Source organism: Salvelinus namaycush, unplaced genomic scaffold (assembly GCF_016432855.1).
Source record: "Salvelinus namaycush isolate Seneca unplaced genomic scaffold, SaNama_1.0 Scaffold1038, whole genome shotgun sequence".
Lineage (NCBI taxonomy): Eukaryota > Metazoa > Chordata > Actinopteri > Salmoniformes > Salmonidae > Salvelinus > Salvelinus namaycush.
This window is the reverse complement of record NW_024057718.1, coordinates 57,501-77,783: the sequence shown is the minus strand read 5'-3', so window position 1 is coordinate 77,783 and position 20,283 is coordinate 57,501. Positions and strand designations below refer to the sequence as shown.

General features: G+C 40.6%; 1 protein-coding gene across 1 annotated transcript in view; it reads right to left on the bottom strand.

The window, feature by feature from the left end:
• Positions 1-1,030: 1,030 nt before the first annotated feature.
• LOC120035354 (egl nine homolog 1-like) overlaps positions 1,031-20,283 on the bottom strand; it is a 44,556-nt gene continuing 25,303 nt past the window's right edge. Inside the window, exons 2-5 of the mRNA XM_038982128.1 lie at positions 17,579-17,698; positions 7,677-7,813; positions 4,848-4,915; positions 1,031-3,633 (exon numbers count right to left, since the gene is read on the bottom strand). Coding sequence (XP_038838056.1) covers positions 3,578-3,633; positions 4,848-4,915; positions 7,677-7,813; positions 17,579-17,698 — 381 coding nt within the window. The 3' untranslated portion in view covers positions 1,031-3,577. The remainder of the gene's footprint in view (positions 3,634-4,847; positions 4,916-7,676; positions 7,814-17,578; positions 17,699-20,283) is intronic.

The window sequence follows — 20,283 nt, the reverse complement described above, 5'->3', positions numbered from 1 at the left end:
GTGTAAGTGCTGTGCTTGTTGAATGTCCTTCCCTATAAGTAATGTGTGTAAGTGCTGTGCTTGTTGAATGTCCTTCCCTATAAGTAATTTGTGTAAGTGCTGTGCTTGTTGAATGTCCTTCCCTATAAGTAATGTGTGTAAGTGCTGTGCTTGTTGAATGTCCTTCCCTATAAGCGTGCTGAAAGTTTGTCAATTTGTTTACAAACACCATTTTTTCCCAAACACCATACTAAGGGTTGGTAACAGGCTGATTGGTCGGCTATTCGAGTCAGTAAAGGGGGCTTTACTATTCTCAGGTAGCATAATTACTTTTTCTTTCCTCCAGGCCTGAGGGGACACACTTTCTAGTAGGCTTAAATTTAAAATATGGCAAATAGGAGAGGCAATATCGTCCGCTATTATCCTCAGTACATTAAACTACATTAAAACTGTTAGTTGGTATTGGTGAACTCGATTAGTTCACATAAAAGCAATCGTCCTTTCATCCCTCTAAACAAATGACATCTTTCATTCCATGATTGTGATGGAACTGACTACAGTATGTTCCCAGAAAGTCAGTGAGCGCAAGTCTTGATTCTACCTGTAGTTGGTAGAACGGGACAACTAAAGGAACTCCTACAGGTACAGTATATCATCAACCAAGCATCATTTGTTACATATTAAAAGAAAAAAAGAGAAAGAGGGAGAGAGCGAGAGAAGAGAGCGAGAGAAGAGGGAGAGAGCGAGTGAAGAGAGCGAGAGAAGAGGGAGAGAGCGAGTGAAGAGAGCGAGAGAAGAGGGAGAGAGCGAGAGAAGAGATCGAGAGAAGAGGGAGAGAGCAAGAGAAGAGAGCGAGAGAAGAGGGAGAGAGCAAGAGAAGAGAGCGAGAGAAGAGATCGAGAGAAGAGGGAGAGAGCGAGTGAAGTGAGAGAGAGCGAGAGAAGAGGGAGAGAGCGAGAGCAAGAGACGAGGGAGAGAGAAGCAGCATGGGAGATAGGCACTTCACTGTGCAGCACAGTGACTGAAGACTACATAAAACATGAGACAAAAATACTGTTTTAATTTTTTTAATTTATTGAGATCTCTCCTCCTGTTATCAAAAACCGTTTTAATTGAGATCTCTCCTCCTGTTATCAAAAACCGTTTTAATTGAGATCTCTCCTCACGTTATCAAAAACATTTAAAAATTAGATCTCTTCATGTTATCAAAAACCTTTAAAAATGAGATCTCTCCTCATGTTATCAAAAACCTTTTTAATTGAGACCTCTCCTCATTTTATTAAAAAACCTCCACAAGCTCATTGAACAAAAAGCTTAAAACAGCTTATTCCATATAAACAGCATCAACACAACAAGTGTATGCAAAACACTGTGGGTCCATACTTACAAACTCTGAACGAACCCTCTGCTTAAACCTTTTAAAACTAAGTTAGCTGTCCCAATTAGAAGCCTTGCTACCGAGACGCACTCGCAATACGGTTAACTCAGAGTTCATCAGTATGGACTCTGTACCTTTAAGGAGTCAACCACAAAACCAGAACATGGTAAAAGACAACAGAATGACAGTCTCTCAGGGGTCGGTTGGTTCCTGAAGCTCAATACCAGAACATGGTAAAAGACAACAGAATGACAGTCTCTCAGGGGTCGGTTGGTTCCTGAAGCTCAACACCAGAACATGGTAAAAGACAACAGAATGACAGTCTCTCAGGGGTCGGTTGGATCCTGAAGCTCAAAGCCAGAACATGGTAAAAGACAACAGAATGACAGTCTCTCAGGGGTCGGTTGGTTCCTGAAGCTCAAAGCCAGAACATGGTAAAAGACAACAGAATGACAGTCTCTCAGGGGTCGGTTGGTTCCTGAAGCTCAACACCAGAACATGGTAATAGACAACAGAATGACAGTCTCTCAGGGGTCGGTTGGATTCTGAAGCTCAATACCAGAACATGGTAAAAGACAACAGAATGACAGTCTCTCAGGGGTCGGTTGGATCCTGAAGCTCAACACCAGAACATGGTAAAAGACAACAGAATGACAGTCTCTCAGGGGTCGGTTGGATCCTGAAGCTCAACACCAGAACATGGTAAAAGTCAACATAATGACAGTCTCTCAGGGGTCGGTTGGTTCCTGAAGCTCAATACCAGAACATGGTAAAAGACAACAGAATGACAGTCTCTCAGGGGTCGGTTGGTTCCTGAAGCTCAACACCAGAACATGGTAATAGACAACAGAATGACAGTCTCTCAGGGGTCGGTTGGTTCCTGAAGCTCAACACCAGAACATGGTAAAAGACAACAGAATGACAGTCTCTCAGGGGTCGGTTGGATCCTGAAGCTCAACACCAGAACATGGTAAAAGACAACAGAATGACAGTCTCTCAGGGGTCGGTTGGTTCCTGAAGCTCAACACCAGAACATGGTAAAAGACAACAGAATGACAGTCTCTCAGGGGTCGGTTGGATCCTGAAGCTCAATACCAGAACATGGTAAAAGACAACAGAATGACAGTCTCTCAGGGGTCGGTTGGTTCCTGAAGCTCAATACCAGAACATGGTAAAAGACAACAGAATGACAGTCTCTCAGGGGTCGGTTGGATCCTGAAGCTCAATACCAGAACATGGTAAAAGTCAACAGAATGACAGTCTCTCAGGGGTCGGTTGGATCCTGAAGCTCAACACCAGAACATGGTAAAAGACAACAGAATGACAGTCTCTCAGGGGTCGGTTGGATCCTGAAGCTCAACACCAGAACATGGTAAAAGACAACAGAATGACAGTCTCTCAGGGGTCGGTTGGTTCCTGAAGCTCAAAGCCAGAACATGGTAAAAGACAACAGAATGACAGTCTCTCAGGGGTCGGTTGGTTCCTGAAGCTCAAAGCCAGAACATGGTAAAAGACAACAGAATGACAGTCTCTCAGGGGTCGGTTGGTTCCTGAAGCTCAATACCAGAACATGGTAAAAGACAACAGAATGACAGTCTCTCAGGGGTCGGTTGGATCCTGAAGCTCAAAGCGTTCTCTAAATGTTAGCTTCTTTTATCTCAGCATTGTCTTCACCAAAAATGCCACAGACTTTGTCCCAAATGGAACCGTTTTCCCTACATAGTGCACTACATTTGACCAGGGCCCATAGCTTAGTCCTGGAATAAAAAGCTATATCAATGGATATTCTCCATTGAGCATTTATTTTGGTCACTAGTGCACTACGTGGGAAATAGGGTCCCCTTTGGGCCACAAACAGAGAAGGGACAGTCTCCCCTTGCAGTACTGTGACGTCATGACATTCAAGGTCAGTTGAGAAATCAGTCTACCCGTAGAGCTCCAGAAAACGTGAAGAACAAGAAATCATCTTCCACACACCCTCCCTCTCTCTCTTGCTCTCTTGCAGTCTGTCGTTCTGCCACATATGCACACACACCCTGTCTCTCTTGGTTTAGGCCTCTCCCTCTCTCAGGCCATAGCACTTCTTGGCTGGTAGATGGGGTGTCTCCTCTCCCCTCTCCTCTCTTCTACTCCCTCTCCTCTCTCCCCTCCCCTCTGCTCTCCTCCTCTCTCCCCTCCTCTCTTCTCTCTTCGCCTCCGCTCTTCTCTCCTCCTCTCCCACTAGCTGAGGTCTGATGGTTTGTTCAGTTCCACCTTCACTCCTTTCTCTCCAGCTCCTGGAAACACACAGAGACACACAGAGACACAGACACACACAGAGAGACAGACACACACAGAGACACAGACAAAGACAGACACACAGAGAGACACAGACACACACAGAGACAGACACACACAGAGACACAGACACACACAGAGAGACAGACACACACAGAGAGACAGGCACACACACACAGAGACACACAGAGACAGACACACACAGAGACACAGACACACACAGAGACACAGACACACACAGAGAGACAGGCACACACACACAGAGACACACACAGAGACAGACACACACAGAGACACAGACACACACAGAGACACAGACACACACAGAGACACAGACACACACAGAGACAGACACACAGAGAGACAGACACACAGAGAGACACAGAGAGTCAGACATAGAGTAGAGACTGACAGTGGGATGATTCTCCTAGGTTTGTGGAAAGGTGTTTAACATAAAACTTGAATTAAAAGCAGAGTCTCAAACAGCCGCCTGTCCTTTTTAAAAGCTGGGCATCGGCACACATTTCAGCAATAAACGGCTGTTTCAAATAAACACCGGGTCTAAATAAATTGTTTACCAGGTTACCATGGACACAACTATTATATTTCCAGTCATGTGCATTAAAAACATTTGTAAAATAATTCTGTCATCGTTGCCATGGCGCCACCAAAAAGAAAACACCACATCAAATTCATGGCTGTATCGATAGACAGCCTAGTCTTTGTAAGTCTGATCTGCGATAGATGTGTTATTATAATGTTAATACTGGGAACAATAAACAGTGTGTTGGTCTTTTCAACATTTTATTGAGAAAAAGCTGTGTACATTCAGGAAATAGAAGCCTGGCTCAAATAGAAGCCTGTCTCTAAATAAGCGCCTGGCTCAAATAGAAGCCTGTCTCTAAATAAGAGCCTGGCTCAAATAGAAGCCTGTCTCTAAATAAGCGCCTGTCTCAAATAGAAGCCTGTCTCTAATAAGCGCCTGGCTCAAATAGAAGCCTGTCTCTAATAAGAGCCTGGCTCAAATAGAAGCCTGTCTCTAAATAAGCGCCTGGCTCAAATAGAAGCATGTCTCTAATAAGCGCCTGGCTCAAATAGAAGCCTGTCTCTAATAAGCGCCTATTGTGTTCAGTCATTGAAGTAAATAAACGCCTGGGCAATTAATTAAAGTTTTACGGTACATACAGTGATATCCTCATAGTAAAAGGTTTACCTGTTAAGTATTTCTCTTTAGCCCTGGCTCGTTCATCAGCATCAAAATACCACACTGTGATGGCATACCTGGAGAGAGAAGAAGAGGGCAGAATTGACATCTCTGGGAGGGAGACACCAGAGATAACAGACCAAGTTCTGGACAGGTGAGACAGGTGATACAGGTGAGACAGGTGATATAGGTTATACAGGTGAGGGTGTGTTATAAGCTGTTTGCGAGTTGAGGGTGGCTGAGGGTTGAGCGTGTGTTATAAGATCAGTTATAAAGGTGTGTTATAAAGGTGTGTTATAAGATCAGTTATAAAGGTGTGTTAAAGGTGTGTTATAAGGTGTGTTATAAGGTGTGTTATAAAGGTGTGTTATAAGGAGGATTGAGGGTTTCTGTTCTGGACAGGTTAAAGGACAGTGGTTGTAAGTCGCTGCCCAGGTTGTTATTTTATTAAAAGCCTCTTAAGAATCGGCCCCTTTTTAAAAAAAATTGCCTAAAATGACCCAAATCCCACGGTGGCCCACTGATCCTGTAGAGGTTTAATTAATACGGTTAACCTGACCAAGTTGTTATTTTAGTCAGTTTAACCTGACCAGGTTGTTATTTTAGTCAGTTTAACCTGACCAGGTTGTTATTTTAGTCAGTTTAACCTGACCAGGTTGTTATTTTAGTCAGTTTAACCTGACCAGGTTGTTATTTTAGTCAGTTTAACCTGACCAGGTTATTATTTTAGTCAGTTTAACCTGACCAGGTTATTATTTTAGTCAGTTTAACCTGACCAGGTTGTTATTTTAGTCAGTTTAACCTGACCAGGTTGTTATTTTAGTCAGTTTAACCTGACCAGGTTGTTATTTTAGTCAGTTTAACTTGACCAGGTTATTATTTTAGTCAGTTTAACCTGACCAGGTTGTTATTTTAGTCAGTTTAACCTGACCAGGTTATTATTTTAGTCAGTTTAACCTGACCAGGTTGTTATTTTAGTCAGTTTAACCTGACCAGGTTATTATTTTAGTCAGTTTAACCTGACCAGGTTGTTATTTTAGTCAGTTTAACCTGACCAGGTTGTTATTTTAGTCAGTTTAACCTGACCAGGTTATTATTTTAGTCAGTTTAACCTGACCAGGTTGTTATTTTAGTCAGTTTAACCTGACCAGGTTGTTATTTTAGTCAGTTTAACCTGACCAGGTTATTATTTTAGTCAGTTTAACCTGACCAGGTTATTATTTTAGTCAGTTTAACCTGACCAGGTTGTTATTTTAGTCAGTTTAACCTGACCAGGTTATTATTTTAGTCAGTTTAACCTGACCAGGTTATTATTTTAGTCAGTTTAACCTGACCAGGTTGTTATTTTAGTCAGTTTAACCTGACCAGGTTGTTATTTTAGTCAGTTTAACCTGACCAGGTTATTATTTTAGTCAGTTTAACCTGACCAGGTTGTTATTTTAGTCAGTTTAACCTGACCAGGTTGTTATTTTAGTCAGTTTAACCTGACCAGGTTGTTATTTTAGTCAGTTTAACCTGACCAGGTTGTTATTTTAGTCAGTTTAACCTGACCAGGTTGTTATTTTAGTCAGTTTAACCTGACCAGGTTGTTATTTTAGTCAGTTTAACCTGACCAGGTTATTATTTTAGTCAGTTTAACCTGACCAGGTTATTATTTTAGTCAGTTTAACCTGACCAGGTTATTATTTTAGTCAGTTTAACCTGACCAGGTTGTTATTTTAGTCAGTTTAACCTGACCAGGTTATTATTTTAGTCAGTTTAACCTGACCAGGTTGTTATTTTAGTCAGTTTAACCTGACCAGGTTGTTATTTTAGTCAGTTTAACCTGACCAGGTTGTTATTTTAGTCAGTTTAACCTGACCAGGTTGTTATTTTAGTCAGTTTAACCTGACCAGGTTGTTATTTTAGTCAGTTTAACCTGACCAAGTTGTTATTTTAGTCAGTTTAACCTGACCAGGTTGTTATTTTAGTCAGTTTAACTTGACCAGGTTGTTATTTTAGTCAGTTTAACCTGACCAAGTTGTTATTTTAGTCAGTTTAACCTGACCAGGTTGTTATTTTAGTCAGTTTAACCTGACCAGGTTATTATTTTAGTCAGTTTAACCTGACCAGGTTATTATTTTAGTCAGTTTAACCTGACCAGGTTATTATTTTAGTCAGTTTAACCTGACCAGGTTGTTATTTTAGTCAGTTTAACCTGACCAGGTTGTTATTTTAGTCAGTTTAACCTGACCAGGTTGTTATTTTAGTCAGTTTAACCTGACCAGGTTGTTATTTTAGTCAGTTTAACCTGACCAGGTTGTTATTTTAGTCAGTTTAACCTGACCAGGTTATTATTTTAGTCAGTTTAACCTGACCAGGTTATTATTTTAGTCAGTTTAACCTGACCAGGTTATTATTTTAGTCAGTTTAACCTGACCAGGTTGTTATTTTAGTCAGTTTAACCTGACCAGGTTATTATTTTAGTCAGTTTAACCTGACCAGGTTGTTATTTTAGTCAGTTTAACCTGACCAGGTTGTTATTTTAGTCAGTTTAACCTGACCAGGTTGTTATTTTAGTCAGTTTAACCTGACCAGGTTGTTATTTTAGTCAGTTTAACCTGACCAGGTTGTTATTTTAGTCAGTTTAACCTGACCAAGTTGTTATTTTAGTCAGTTTAACCTGACCAGGTTGTTATTTTAGTCAGTTTAACTTGACCAGGTTGTTATTTTAGTCAGTTTAACCTGACCAGGTTGTTATTTTAGTCAGTTTAACTTGACCAGGTTGTTATTTTAGTCAGTTTAACCTGACCAAGTTGTTATTTTAGTCAGTTTAACTTGACCAGGTAAGGCACTAACCTGATAGCATGGGCGGGCTGGACCTCGTGTGGGTTCCGTCTGTCTGACCAGAAAAACAGCAACCGGTCAAACTTAGGCTCGATGTCGGCGAACTGAGATTTACCCTCTGGGAAGATACGCAGAACACCCCCATGTTCCTGGAAGAACAAATCAATCAGAATATCCCCATGTTCCTAGAACATATTAATCAATCAATCAGAATATCCCCATGTTCCTAGAACATATTAATCAATCTATCAGAATATCCCCATGTTCCTGGAACATATTAATCAATCTATCAGAATATCCCCATGTTCCTGGAACATATTAATCAATCAATCAGAATATCCCCATGTTCCTGGAACATATTAATCAATCAATCAGAATATCCCCATGTTCCTGGAACATATTAATCAATCTATCAGAATATCCCCATGTTCCTGGAACATATTAATCAATCAATCAGAATATCCCCATGTTCCTAGAACATATTAATCAATCTATCAGAATATCCCCATGTTCCTAGAACATATTAATCAATCTATCAGAACACCCCCATGTTCCTAGAACATATTAATCAATCAATCAGAATATCCCCATGTTCCTAGAACATATTAATCAATCTATCAGAATATCCCCATGTTCCTAGAACATATTAATCAATCTATCAGAATATCCCCATGTTCCTAGAACATATTAATCAATCTATCAGAATATCCCCATGTTCCTAGAACATATCAATCAATCTATCAGAATATCCCCATGTTCCTAGAACATATCAATCTATCAGAATATCCCCATGTTCCTAGAACATATTAATCAATCAATCTATCAGAATATCCCCATGTTCCTAGAACATATCAATCTATCAGAATATCCCCATGTTCCTAGAACATATTAATCAATCAGAATATCCCCATGTTCCTAGAACATATTAATCAATCAATCAGAATATCCCCATGTTCCTAGAACATATTAATCAATCAATCAGAATATCCCCATGTTCCTAGAACATATTAATCAATCAGAATATCCCCATGTTCCTAGAACATATTAATCAATCAGAATATCCCCATGTTCCTAGAACATATTAATCAATCAATCAGAATATCCCCATGTTCCTAGAACATATTAATCAATCAGAATATCCCCATGTTCCTAGAACATATTAATCAATCAGAATATCCCCATGTTCCTAGAACATATTAATCAATCAGAATATCCCCATGTTCCTAGAACATATTAATCAATCTATCAGAATATCCCCATGTTCCTAGAACATATTAATCAATCTATCAGAATATCCCCATGTTCCTAGAACATATTAATCAATCAATCAGAATATCCCCATGTTCCTAGAACATATTAATCAATCAGAATATTCCCATGTTCCTAGAACATATTAATCAATCAATCAGAATATCCCCATGTTCCTAGAACATATTAATCAATCAATCAGAATATCCCCATGTTCCTAGAACATATTAATCAATCAATCAGAATATCCCCATGTTCCTAGAACATATTAATCAATCAATCAGAATATCCCCATGTTCCTAGAACATATTAATCAATCAGAATATCCCCATGTTCCTAGAACATATCAATCAATCTATCAGAATATCCCCATGTTCCTAGAACATATTAATCAATCAATCAATCAGAATATCCCCATGTTCCTAGAACATATTAATCAATCAATCAGAATATCCCCATGTTCCTAGAACATATTAATCAATCAGAATATCCCCATGTTCCTAGAACATATCAATCAATCTATCAGAATATCCCCATGTTCCTAGAACATATTAATCAATCAATCAATCAATCAGAATATCCCCATGTTCCTAGAACATATTAATCAATCAATCAATCAATCAGAATATCCCCATGTTCCTAGAACATATTAATCAATCAATCAGAATATTCCCATGTTCCTAGAACATATTAATCAATCAATCAGAATATCCCCATGTTCCTAGAACATATCAATCAATCAATCAGAATATCCCCATGTTCCTAGAACATATTAATCAATCAATCAGAATATCCCCATGTTCCTAGAACATATCAATCAATCAATCAGAATATCCCCATGTTCCTAGAACATATTAATCAATCAATCAGAATATCCCCATGTTCCTAGAACATATCAATCAATCAATCAATCAGAATATCCCCATGTTCCTAGAACAGAACAATCAATCAGAATATCCCCATGTTCCTAGAACATATCAATCAATCAATCAGAATATCCCCATGTTCCTAGAACATATCAATCAATCAATCAGAATATCCCCATGTTCCTAGAACATATCAATCAATCAATCAGAATATCCCCATGTTCCTAGAACATATCAATCAATCAGAATATCCCCATGTTCCTAGAACATATTAATCAATCAGAATATTCCCATGTTCCTAGAACATATTAATCAATCAGAATATTCCCATGTTCCTAGAACAGAACAATCAATCAGAATATCCCCATGTTCCTAGAACATATCAATCAATCAATCAGAATATCCCCATGTTCCTAGAACATATCAATCAATCAATCAGAATATCCCCATGTTCCTAGAACATATCAATCAATCAATCAGAATATCCCCATGTTCCTAGAACATATCAATCAATCAGAATATCCCCATGTTCCTAGAACATATTAATCAATCAGAATATTCCCATGTTCCTAGAACATATTAATCAATCAGAATATTCCCATGTTCCTAGAACAGAACAAAATAATATACCCAAAGATGTGAGAACAGACCACAACAATAGAACGACATATTTAGTACTCTGCTATAGCTATTTAAGAAAGAAATGGGTTTGACTACAAGGTCAACAGACAGATCATAGCAGCACTGAGAACATCAACTGTTTGAAAGGATGACAAGGCCATTTAAAGGACATATGTCTGAATCAGTTACAAACATGGAACTAGAAAAGAGAAGAAAAGGACCGTTCCACCTTCTGTGTTCCAAATGGCTCCCTTGTGCCTTAAGTATGAACTACTGTTGACCAAGAAGTGACAGTCTAGGGAATAGGGTGCCATTTGGGACATTTAAGTGGAGGAGGGTTAAGGGAGGAGAGCTGTGGATAGGAAGCGGCGTGGGAACGGTCTTTCCTGCTGAGCAATCAGAAGAAGAATCTAACAGGAAAAGAGTTCTTTTGGATAAACGAATCCGGAGACTCGGAGTCAACCTTTCACATCTACGATATGATAGGCTGCTCTCTCCACACATGTAAAATACTACGATATGATAGGCTGCTCTCGACACACATGTAAAATACTACGATATGATAGGCTGCTCTCTACACGCATGTAAAATACTACGATATGATAGGCTGTTCTCTACACGCATGTCAATACTACGATATGATAGGCTGCTCTCTACACACATGTAAAATACTACGATATGATAGGCTGCTCTCTACACACATGTAAAATACTACGATATGATAGGCTGTTCTCTACACGCATGTAAAATACTACGATATGATAGGCTGCTCTCTACACGCATGTAAAATACTACGATATGATAGGCTGTTCTCTACACGCATGTAAAATACTACGATATGATAGGCTGCTCTCTACACGCATGTAAAATACTACGATATGATAGGCTGCTCTCTACACGCATGTAAAATACTACGATATGATAGGCTGTTCTCTACACGCATGTAAAATACTACGATATGATAGGCTGTTCTCTACACGCATGTAAAATACTACGATATGATAGGCTGCTCTCTACACACATGTAAAATACTACGATATGATAGGCTGCTCTCTACACACATGTAAAATACTACGATATGATAGGCTGTTCTCTACACGCATGTTAATACTACGATATGATAGGCTGTTCTCTACACGCATGTAAAATACTACGATATGATAGGCTGTTCTCTACACGCATGTTAATACTACGATATGATAGGCTGTTCTCTACACGCATGTAAAATACTACGATATGATAGGCTGCTCTCTACACACATGTAAAATACTACGATATGATAGGCTGCTCTCTACACACATGTAAAATACTACGATATGATAGGCTGCTCTCTACACGCATGTCAATACTACGATATGATAGGCTGCTCTCTACACGCATGTCAATACTACGATATGATAGGCTGCTCTCTACACACATGTAAAATACTACGATATGATAGGCTGCTCTCTACACGCATGTAAAATACTACGATATGATAGGCTGCTCTCTACACACATGTAAAATACTACGATATGATAGGCTGCTCTCTACACGCATGTAAAATACTACGATATGATAGGCTGCTCTCTACACACATGTAAAATACTACGATATGATAGGCTGCTCTCTACACACATGTCAATACTACGATATGATAGGCTGCTCTCTCCACACATGTAAAATACTACGATATGATAGGCTGCTCTCTACACACATGTCAATACTACGATATGATAGGCTGCTCTCTACACACATGTAAAATACTACGATATGATAGGCTGCTCTCTACACACATGTAAAATACTACGATATGATAGGCTGCTCTCTACACACATGTAAAATACTACGATATGATAGGCTGCTCTCTACACACATGTAAAATACTACGATATGATAGGCTGTTCTCTACACGCATGTAAAATACTACGATATGATAGGCTGCTCTCTACACACATGTAAAATACTACGATATGATAGGCTGTTCTCTACACGCATGTAAAATACTACGATATGATAGGCTGATCTCTACACACATGTAAAATACTACGATATGATAGGCTGCTCTCTACACACATGTCAATACTACGATATGATAGGCTGCTCTCTACACACATGTAAAATACTACGATATGATAGGCTGCTCTCTACACACATGTAAAATACTACGATATGATAGGCTGCTCTCTACACACATGTAAAATACTACGATATGATAGGCTGCTCTCTACACACATGTAAAATACTACGATATGATAGGCTGCTCTCTACACGCATGTAAAATACTACGATATGATAGGCTGCTCTCTACACACATGTAAAATACTACGATATGATAGGCTGTTCTCTACACGCATGTTAATACTACGATATGATAGGCTGCTCTCTACACGCATGTAAAATACTACGATATGATAGGCTGCTCTCTACACACATGTAAAATACTACGATATGATAGGCTGCTCTCTACACGCATGTCAATACTACGATATGATAGGCTGCTCTCTACACACATGTAAAATACTACGATATGATAGGCTGTTCTCTACACGCATGTTAATACTACGATATGATAGGCTGCTCTCTACACACATGTAAAATACTACGATATGATAGGCTGCTCTCTACACGCATGTCAATACTACGATATGATAGGCTGCTCTCTACACACATGTAAAATACTACGATATGATAGGCTGCTCTCTCCAAACATGTAAAATACTACGATATGATAGGCTGCTCTCTACACACATGTAAAATACTACGATATGATAGGCTGCTCTCTACACACATGTAAAATACTACGATATGATAGGCTGTTCTCTACACACATGTAAAATACTACGATATGATAGGCTGTTCTCTCCAAACATGTAAAATACTACGATATGATAGGCTGTTCTCTACACACATGTAAAATACTACGATATGATAGGCTGCTCTCTACACACATGTAAAATACTACGATATGATAGGCTGTTCTCTACACACATGTTAATACTACGCTATGATAGGCTGCTCTCTACATGTAACGGATGTGAAATGGCTAGCTAGTTAGCGGGTACGCGCTAATAGCATTTCAATCGGTTACGTCACTTGCTCTGAGACCTGAACTAGGGTTTCCCCTTGCTCTGCAAGGGCCGCGGCTTTTGTGGAGCGATGGGTAACGACGCTTCGTGGGTGTCAGTTGTTGATGTGTGCAGAGGGTCCCTGGTTCGCGCCCGTGTCGGGGCGAGGGGACGGTTTAAAGTTATACTGTTACATACACACATGTTAATACTACGATATGATAGGCTGTTCTCTACACACATGTAAAATACTACGATATGATAGGCTGTTCTCTACACACATGTAAAATACTACGATATGATAGGCTGCTCTCTACACGCATGTTAATACTACGATATGATAGGCTGCTCTCTACACACATGTAAAATACTACGATATGATAGGCTGCTCTCTACACGCATGTTAATACTGCGATATGATAGGCTGCTCTCTACACGCATGTTAATACTGCGATATGATAGGCTGCTCTCTACACACATGTAAAATACTACGATATGATAGGCTGCTCTCTACACACATGTAAAATACTACGATATGATAGGCTGCTCTCTACACACATGTAAAATACTACGATATGATAGGCTGCTCTCTACACACATGTAAAATACTACGATATGATAGGCTGCTCTCTACACACATGTAAAATACTACGCTATGATAGGCTGCTCTCTACACACATGTAAAATACTACGCTATGATAGGCTGCTCTCTACACACATGTTAATTCTACGATATGATAGGCTGCTCTCTTCACACATCGAGAGATCAATAAACACCAGACACCACAGACTATAAACTAGAGACCCAGAAACACCAGACACCACAGACTATAAACTAGAGACCCAGAAACACCAGACACCACAGACTATAAACTAGAGACCCAGAAACACCAGACACCACAGACTACAAACTAGAGACCCAGAAACACCAGACACCACAGACTATAAACTAGAGACCCAGAAACACCAGACACCACAGACTATAAACTAGAGACCCAGAAACACCAGACACCACAGACTACAAACTATAGATCCAGAAACACCACAGACTACAAACTAGAGACCCAGAAACACCAGACACCACAGACTACAAACTAGAGACCCAGAAACACCAGACAACACAGACTACAAACTATAGATCCAGAAACACCACAGACTACAAACTAGAGACCAAGAAACACCAGACACCACAGACTACAAACTAGAGACCCAGAAACACCAGACACCACAGACTACAAACTAGAGACCCAGAAACACCAGACACCACAGACTATAAACTAGAGACCCAGAAACACCAGACACCACAGACTACAAACTAGAGACCCAGAAACACCAGACACCACAGACTACAAACTAGAGACCCAGAAACACCAGACACAACAGACTATAAACTAGAGACCCAGAAACACCAGACACCACAGACTACAAACTAGAGACCCAGAAACACCAGACACCACAGACTACAAACTAGAGACCCAGAAACACCAGACACCACAGACTACAAACTAGAGACCCAGAAACACCAGACACCACAGACTATAAACTAGAGACCCAGAAACACCAGACACCACAGACTACAAACTAGAGACCCAGAAACACCAGACACCACAGACTACAAACTAGAGACCCAGAAACACCAGACACCACAGACTACAAACTAGAGACCCAGAAACACCAGACACCACAGACTACAAACTAGAGACCCAGAAACACCAGACACCACAGACTATAAACTATAGATCCAGAAACACCACAGACTACAAACTAGAGACCCAGAAACACCAGACACCACAGACTATAAACTAGAGACCCAGAAACACCAGACACCACAGACTACAAACTAGAGACCCAGAAACACCAGACAACACAGACTACAAACTAAAGATCCAGAAACATCACAGACTACAAACTAAAGACCCAGAAACACCACAGACTACAAACTAAAGACCCAGAAACACTAGACAGTCCCATTCAGGATGCCAGGCATGTGTCCTAACATACATGAAGGGAACATTTTAGCATTCGCCATAAGGTTAGTGAGAACTATTCCCTACTTGGCTCTGGTCAAACCCAAAGGATCTTGTACCTCTGTGCTAGAGGGTTCATATCAGGATAACTGTAGACAGTAATATTTAATACCTTGGCATCTCAGTCTCTGTAGACAGTAATATTTAATACCTTGGTATCTCAGTCTCTATGCTAGAGGGTTCATATCAGGATAACTGTAGACAGTAATATTTAATACCTTGGTATCCCAGTCTCTGTGCTAGAGGGTTCATATCAGGATAACTGTAGACAGTAATATTTAATACCTTGGTATCTCAGTCTCTATGCTAGAGGGTTCATATCAGGATAACTGTAGACAGTAATATTTAATACCTTGGTATCCCAGTCTCTGTGCTAGAGGGTTCATATCAGGATAACTGTAGACAGTAATATTTAATACCTTGGTATCTCAGTCTCTGTGCTAGAGGGTTCATATCAGGATAACTGTAGACAGTAATATTTAATACCTTGGTATCCCAGTCTCTGTGCTAGAGGGTTCATATCAGGATAACTGTAGACAGTAATATTTAATACCTTGGTATCCCAGTCTCCATGCTAGAGGGTTCATATCAGGATAACTGTAGACAGTAATATTTAATACCTTGGTATCTCAGTCTCTGTGCTAGAGGGTTCATATCAGGATAACTGTAGACAGTAATATTTAATACCTTGGTATCTCAGTCTCTGTAGACAGTAATATTTAATACCTTGGTATCCCAGTCTCTGTGCTAGAGGGTTCATATCAGGATAACTGTAGACAGTAATATTTAATACCTTGGTATCTCACCCTCTGGAGACAGTAATATTTAATACCTTGGTATCACAGTCTCCATGCTAGAGGGTTCATATCAGGATAACTGTAGACAGTAATATTTAATACCTTGGTATCCCAGTCTCCATGCTAGAGGGTTCATATCAGGATAACTGGAGACAGTAATATTTAATACCTTGGTATCTCAGTCTCTGTGCTAAAGGGTTCATATCAGGATAACTGTAGACAGTAATATTTAATACCTTGGTATCCCAGTCTCTGTGCTAGAGGGTTCATATCAGGATAACTGTAGACAGTAATATTTAATACCTTGGTATCCCAGTCTCTGTGCTAGAGGGTTCATATCAGGATAACTGTAGACAGTAATATTTAATACCTTGGTATCCCAGTCTCTGTGCTAGAGGGTTCATATCAGGATAACTGTAGACAGTAATTATTAATACCTTGGTATCCCAGTCTCTGTGCTAGAGGGTTCATATCAGGATAACTGTAGACAGTAATATTTAATACCTTGGTATCCCAGTCTCTGTGCTAGAGGGTTCATATCAGGATAACTGTAGACAGTAATATTTAATACCTTGGTATCTCAGTCTCTGTGCTAGAGGGTTCATATCAGGATAACTGGAGACAGTAATATTTAATACCTTGGTATCTCAGTCTCTGTGCTAGAGGGTTCATATCAGGATAACTGTAGACAGTAATATTTAATACCTTGGTATCCCAGTCTCCATGCTAGAGGGTTCATATCAGGATAACTGTAGACAGTAATATTTAATACCTTGGTATCCCAGTCTCTGTGCTAGAGGGTTCATATCAGGATAACTGTAGACAGTAATATTTAATACCTTGGTATCTCAGTCTCTGTGCTAAAGGGTTCATATCAGGATAACTGTAGACAGTAATATTTAATACCTTGGTATCTCAGTCTCTGTGCTAGAGGGTTCATATCAGGATAACTGTAGACAGTAATATTTAATACCTTGGTATCCCAGTCTCTGTAGACAGTAATATTTAATACCTTGGTATCCCAGTCTCTGTAGACAGTAATATTTAATACCTTGGTATCCCAGTCTCTGTGCTAGAGGGTTCATATCAGGATAACTGTAGATAGTAATATTTAATACCTTGGTATCTCAGTCTCTGTGCTAGAGGGTTCATATCAGGATAACTGTAGACAGTAATATTTAATACCTTGGTATCTCAGTCTCTGTGCTAGAGGGTTCATATCAGGATAACTGTAGACAGTAATATTTAATACCTTGGTATCTCTGTGCTAGAGGGTTCATATCAGGATAACTGTAGACAGTAACATACCTTGGTGTCCCAGTCTTTATTCAGGTAGTATATACAGGTGACACATCGCCCGTCTCCGTTCGGGTTGTCCACATGGCGTACGTATCCGGTCCCGTTGCCTGGGTAACACGCCACCATCGCCTAGACAACAGAACAGAATGATGATTACACCAGAAGGAGAAGACTGGTCCTGACCCTCTTAAGAACGTGATACCATTACTCATGACAAAATTAACTGTTCCTCACGATTAGACCTAGGAAGGTGATCCCCACACACCCGCTATGAATGTTACACCCTCCGTTATTGATGTTAAAGTCTGAAATAGACATTCAAATAAAAATCATTTGGAATTTAAAAAAAATGACAGCAGAAGTCATAGAACCTTAAGATTGCATAATTACAGGTAGACACCACCCCCTAACAGGTAGACACCACCCCCTAACAGGTAGACTGAATAGTATACAAGCCAGGGACCACCCCCTAACAGGTAGACACCACCCCCTAACAGGTAGACTGAATAGTATACAAGCCAGGGACCACCCCCTAACAGGTAGACACCACCCCCTAACAGGTAGACTGAATAGTATACAAGCCAGGGACCACACCCTAACAGGTAGACTGAATAGTATACAAGCCAGGGACCACCCCCTAACAGGTAGACACCACCCCCTAACAGGTAGACTGAATAGTATACAAGCCAGGGACCACACCCTAACAGGTAGACTGAATAGTATACAAGCCAGGGACCACACCCTAACAGGTAGACTGAATAGTATACAAGCCAGGGACCACACCCTAACAGGTAGACTGAATAGTATACAAGCCAGGGACCACACCCTAACAGGTAGACTGAATAGTATACAAGCCAGGGACCACACCCTAACAGGTAGACTGAATAGTATACAAGCCAGGGACCACACCCTAACAGGTAGACTGAATAGTATACAAGCCAGGGACCACACCCTAACAGGTAGACTGAATAGTATACAAGCCAGGGACCACACCCTAACAGGTAGACTGAATAGTATACAAGCCAGGGACCACACCCTAACAGGTAGACTGAATAGTATACAAGCCAGGGACCACACCCTAACAGGTAGACTGAATAGTATACAAGCCAGGGACCACACCCTAACAGGTAGACTGAATAGTATACAAGCCAGGGACCACACCCTAACAGGTAGACTGAATAGTATACAAGCCAGGGACCACACCCTAACAGGTAGACTGAATAGTATACAAGCCAGGGACCACACCCTAACAGGTAGACTGAATAGTATACAAGCCAGGGACCACACCCTAACAGGTAGACTGAATAGTATACAAGCCAGGGACCACCCCCTAACAGGTAGACTGAATAGTATACAAGCCAGGGACCACACCCTAACAGGTAGACTGAATAACACAGGTAGACACCACACCCTAACAGGTAGACTGAATAGACCTGCTGCTTTCAACTCTTAATGATCGGCTATGAAAAGCCAACTGACATTTATTCCTGATTATTATTTGACCATGCTTGTCATTTATGAACATTTTGAAAATCTTGGCTCTCTCTAATTCTCTCCTTCTCTCTTTCTTTCTCTCTCTCGGAGGACCTGAGCCCTAGGACCATACGTCAGGACTACCGGGCATGATGACTCCTTGCTGTCCCCAGTCCACCTGGCCTTGCTGCTATTCCAGTTTCAACTGTTCTGCCTGCGGTTATGGAACCCCTACCTGTCCCAGACCTGCTGTTTTCAACTCTTAATGATCGGCTATGAAAAGCCAACTGACATTTATTCCTGATTATTATTTGACCATGCTTGTCACTTGTCACAGAACATCTTGGCCATGTTCTGTTATAATCTCCACCCGGCACAGCCAGAAGAGGACTGGCCACCCCTCATAGCCTGGTTCCTCTCTAGGTTTCTTCCTAGGTTTTGGCCTTTCTAGGGAGTTTTTCCTAGCCACCGTGCTTCTACACCTGCATTGCTTGCTGTTTGGGGTTTTAGGCTGGGTTTCTGTACAGCACTTCGAGATATTAGCTGATGTACGAAGGGCTATATAAAATAAACTTGATTTGATTTGAATAACACAGGTAGACACCACACCCTAACAGGTAGACTGAATAGTATACAAGCCAGGGGACCACACCCTAACAGGTAGACTGAATAGTATACAAGCCAGGGGACCACACCCTAACAGGTAGACTGAATAGTATACAAGCCAGGGGACCACACCCTAACAGGTAGACTGAATAGTATACAAGCCAGGGGACCACACCCTAACAGGTAGACTGAATAGTATACAAGCCAGGGGACCACACCCTAACAGGTAGACTGAATAGTATACAAGCCAGGGGACCACACCCTAACAGGTAGACTGAATAGTATACAAGCCAGGGGACCACACCCTAACAGGTAGACTGAATAGTATACAAGCCAGGGGACCACACCCTAACAGATAGCCTGAATAACACAGGTAGACACCACACCCTAACAGATAGCCTGAATAACACAGGTAGACACCACACCCTAACAGGTAGACTGAATAACACAGGTAGACACCACACCCTAACAGGTAGACTGAATAACACAGGTAGACACCACACCCTAACAGGTAGACTGAATAACACAGGTAGACACCACACCCTAACAGGTAGACTGAATAACACAGGTAGACACCACACCCTAACAGGTAGACTGAATAACACAGGTAGACACCACACCCTAACAGGTAGACT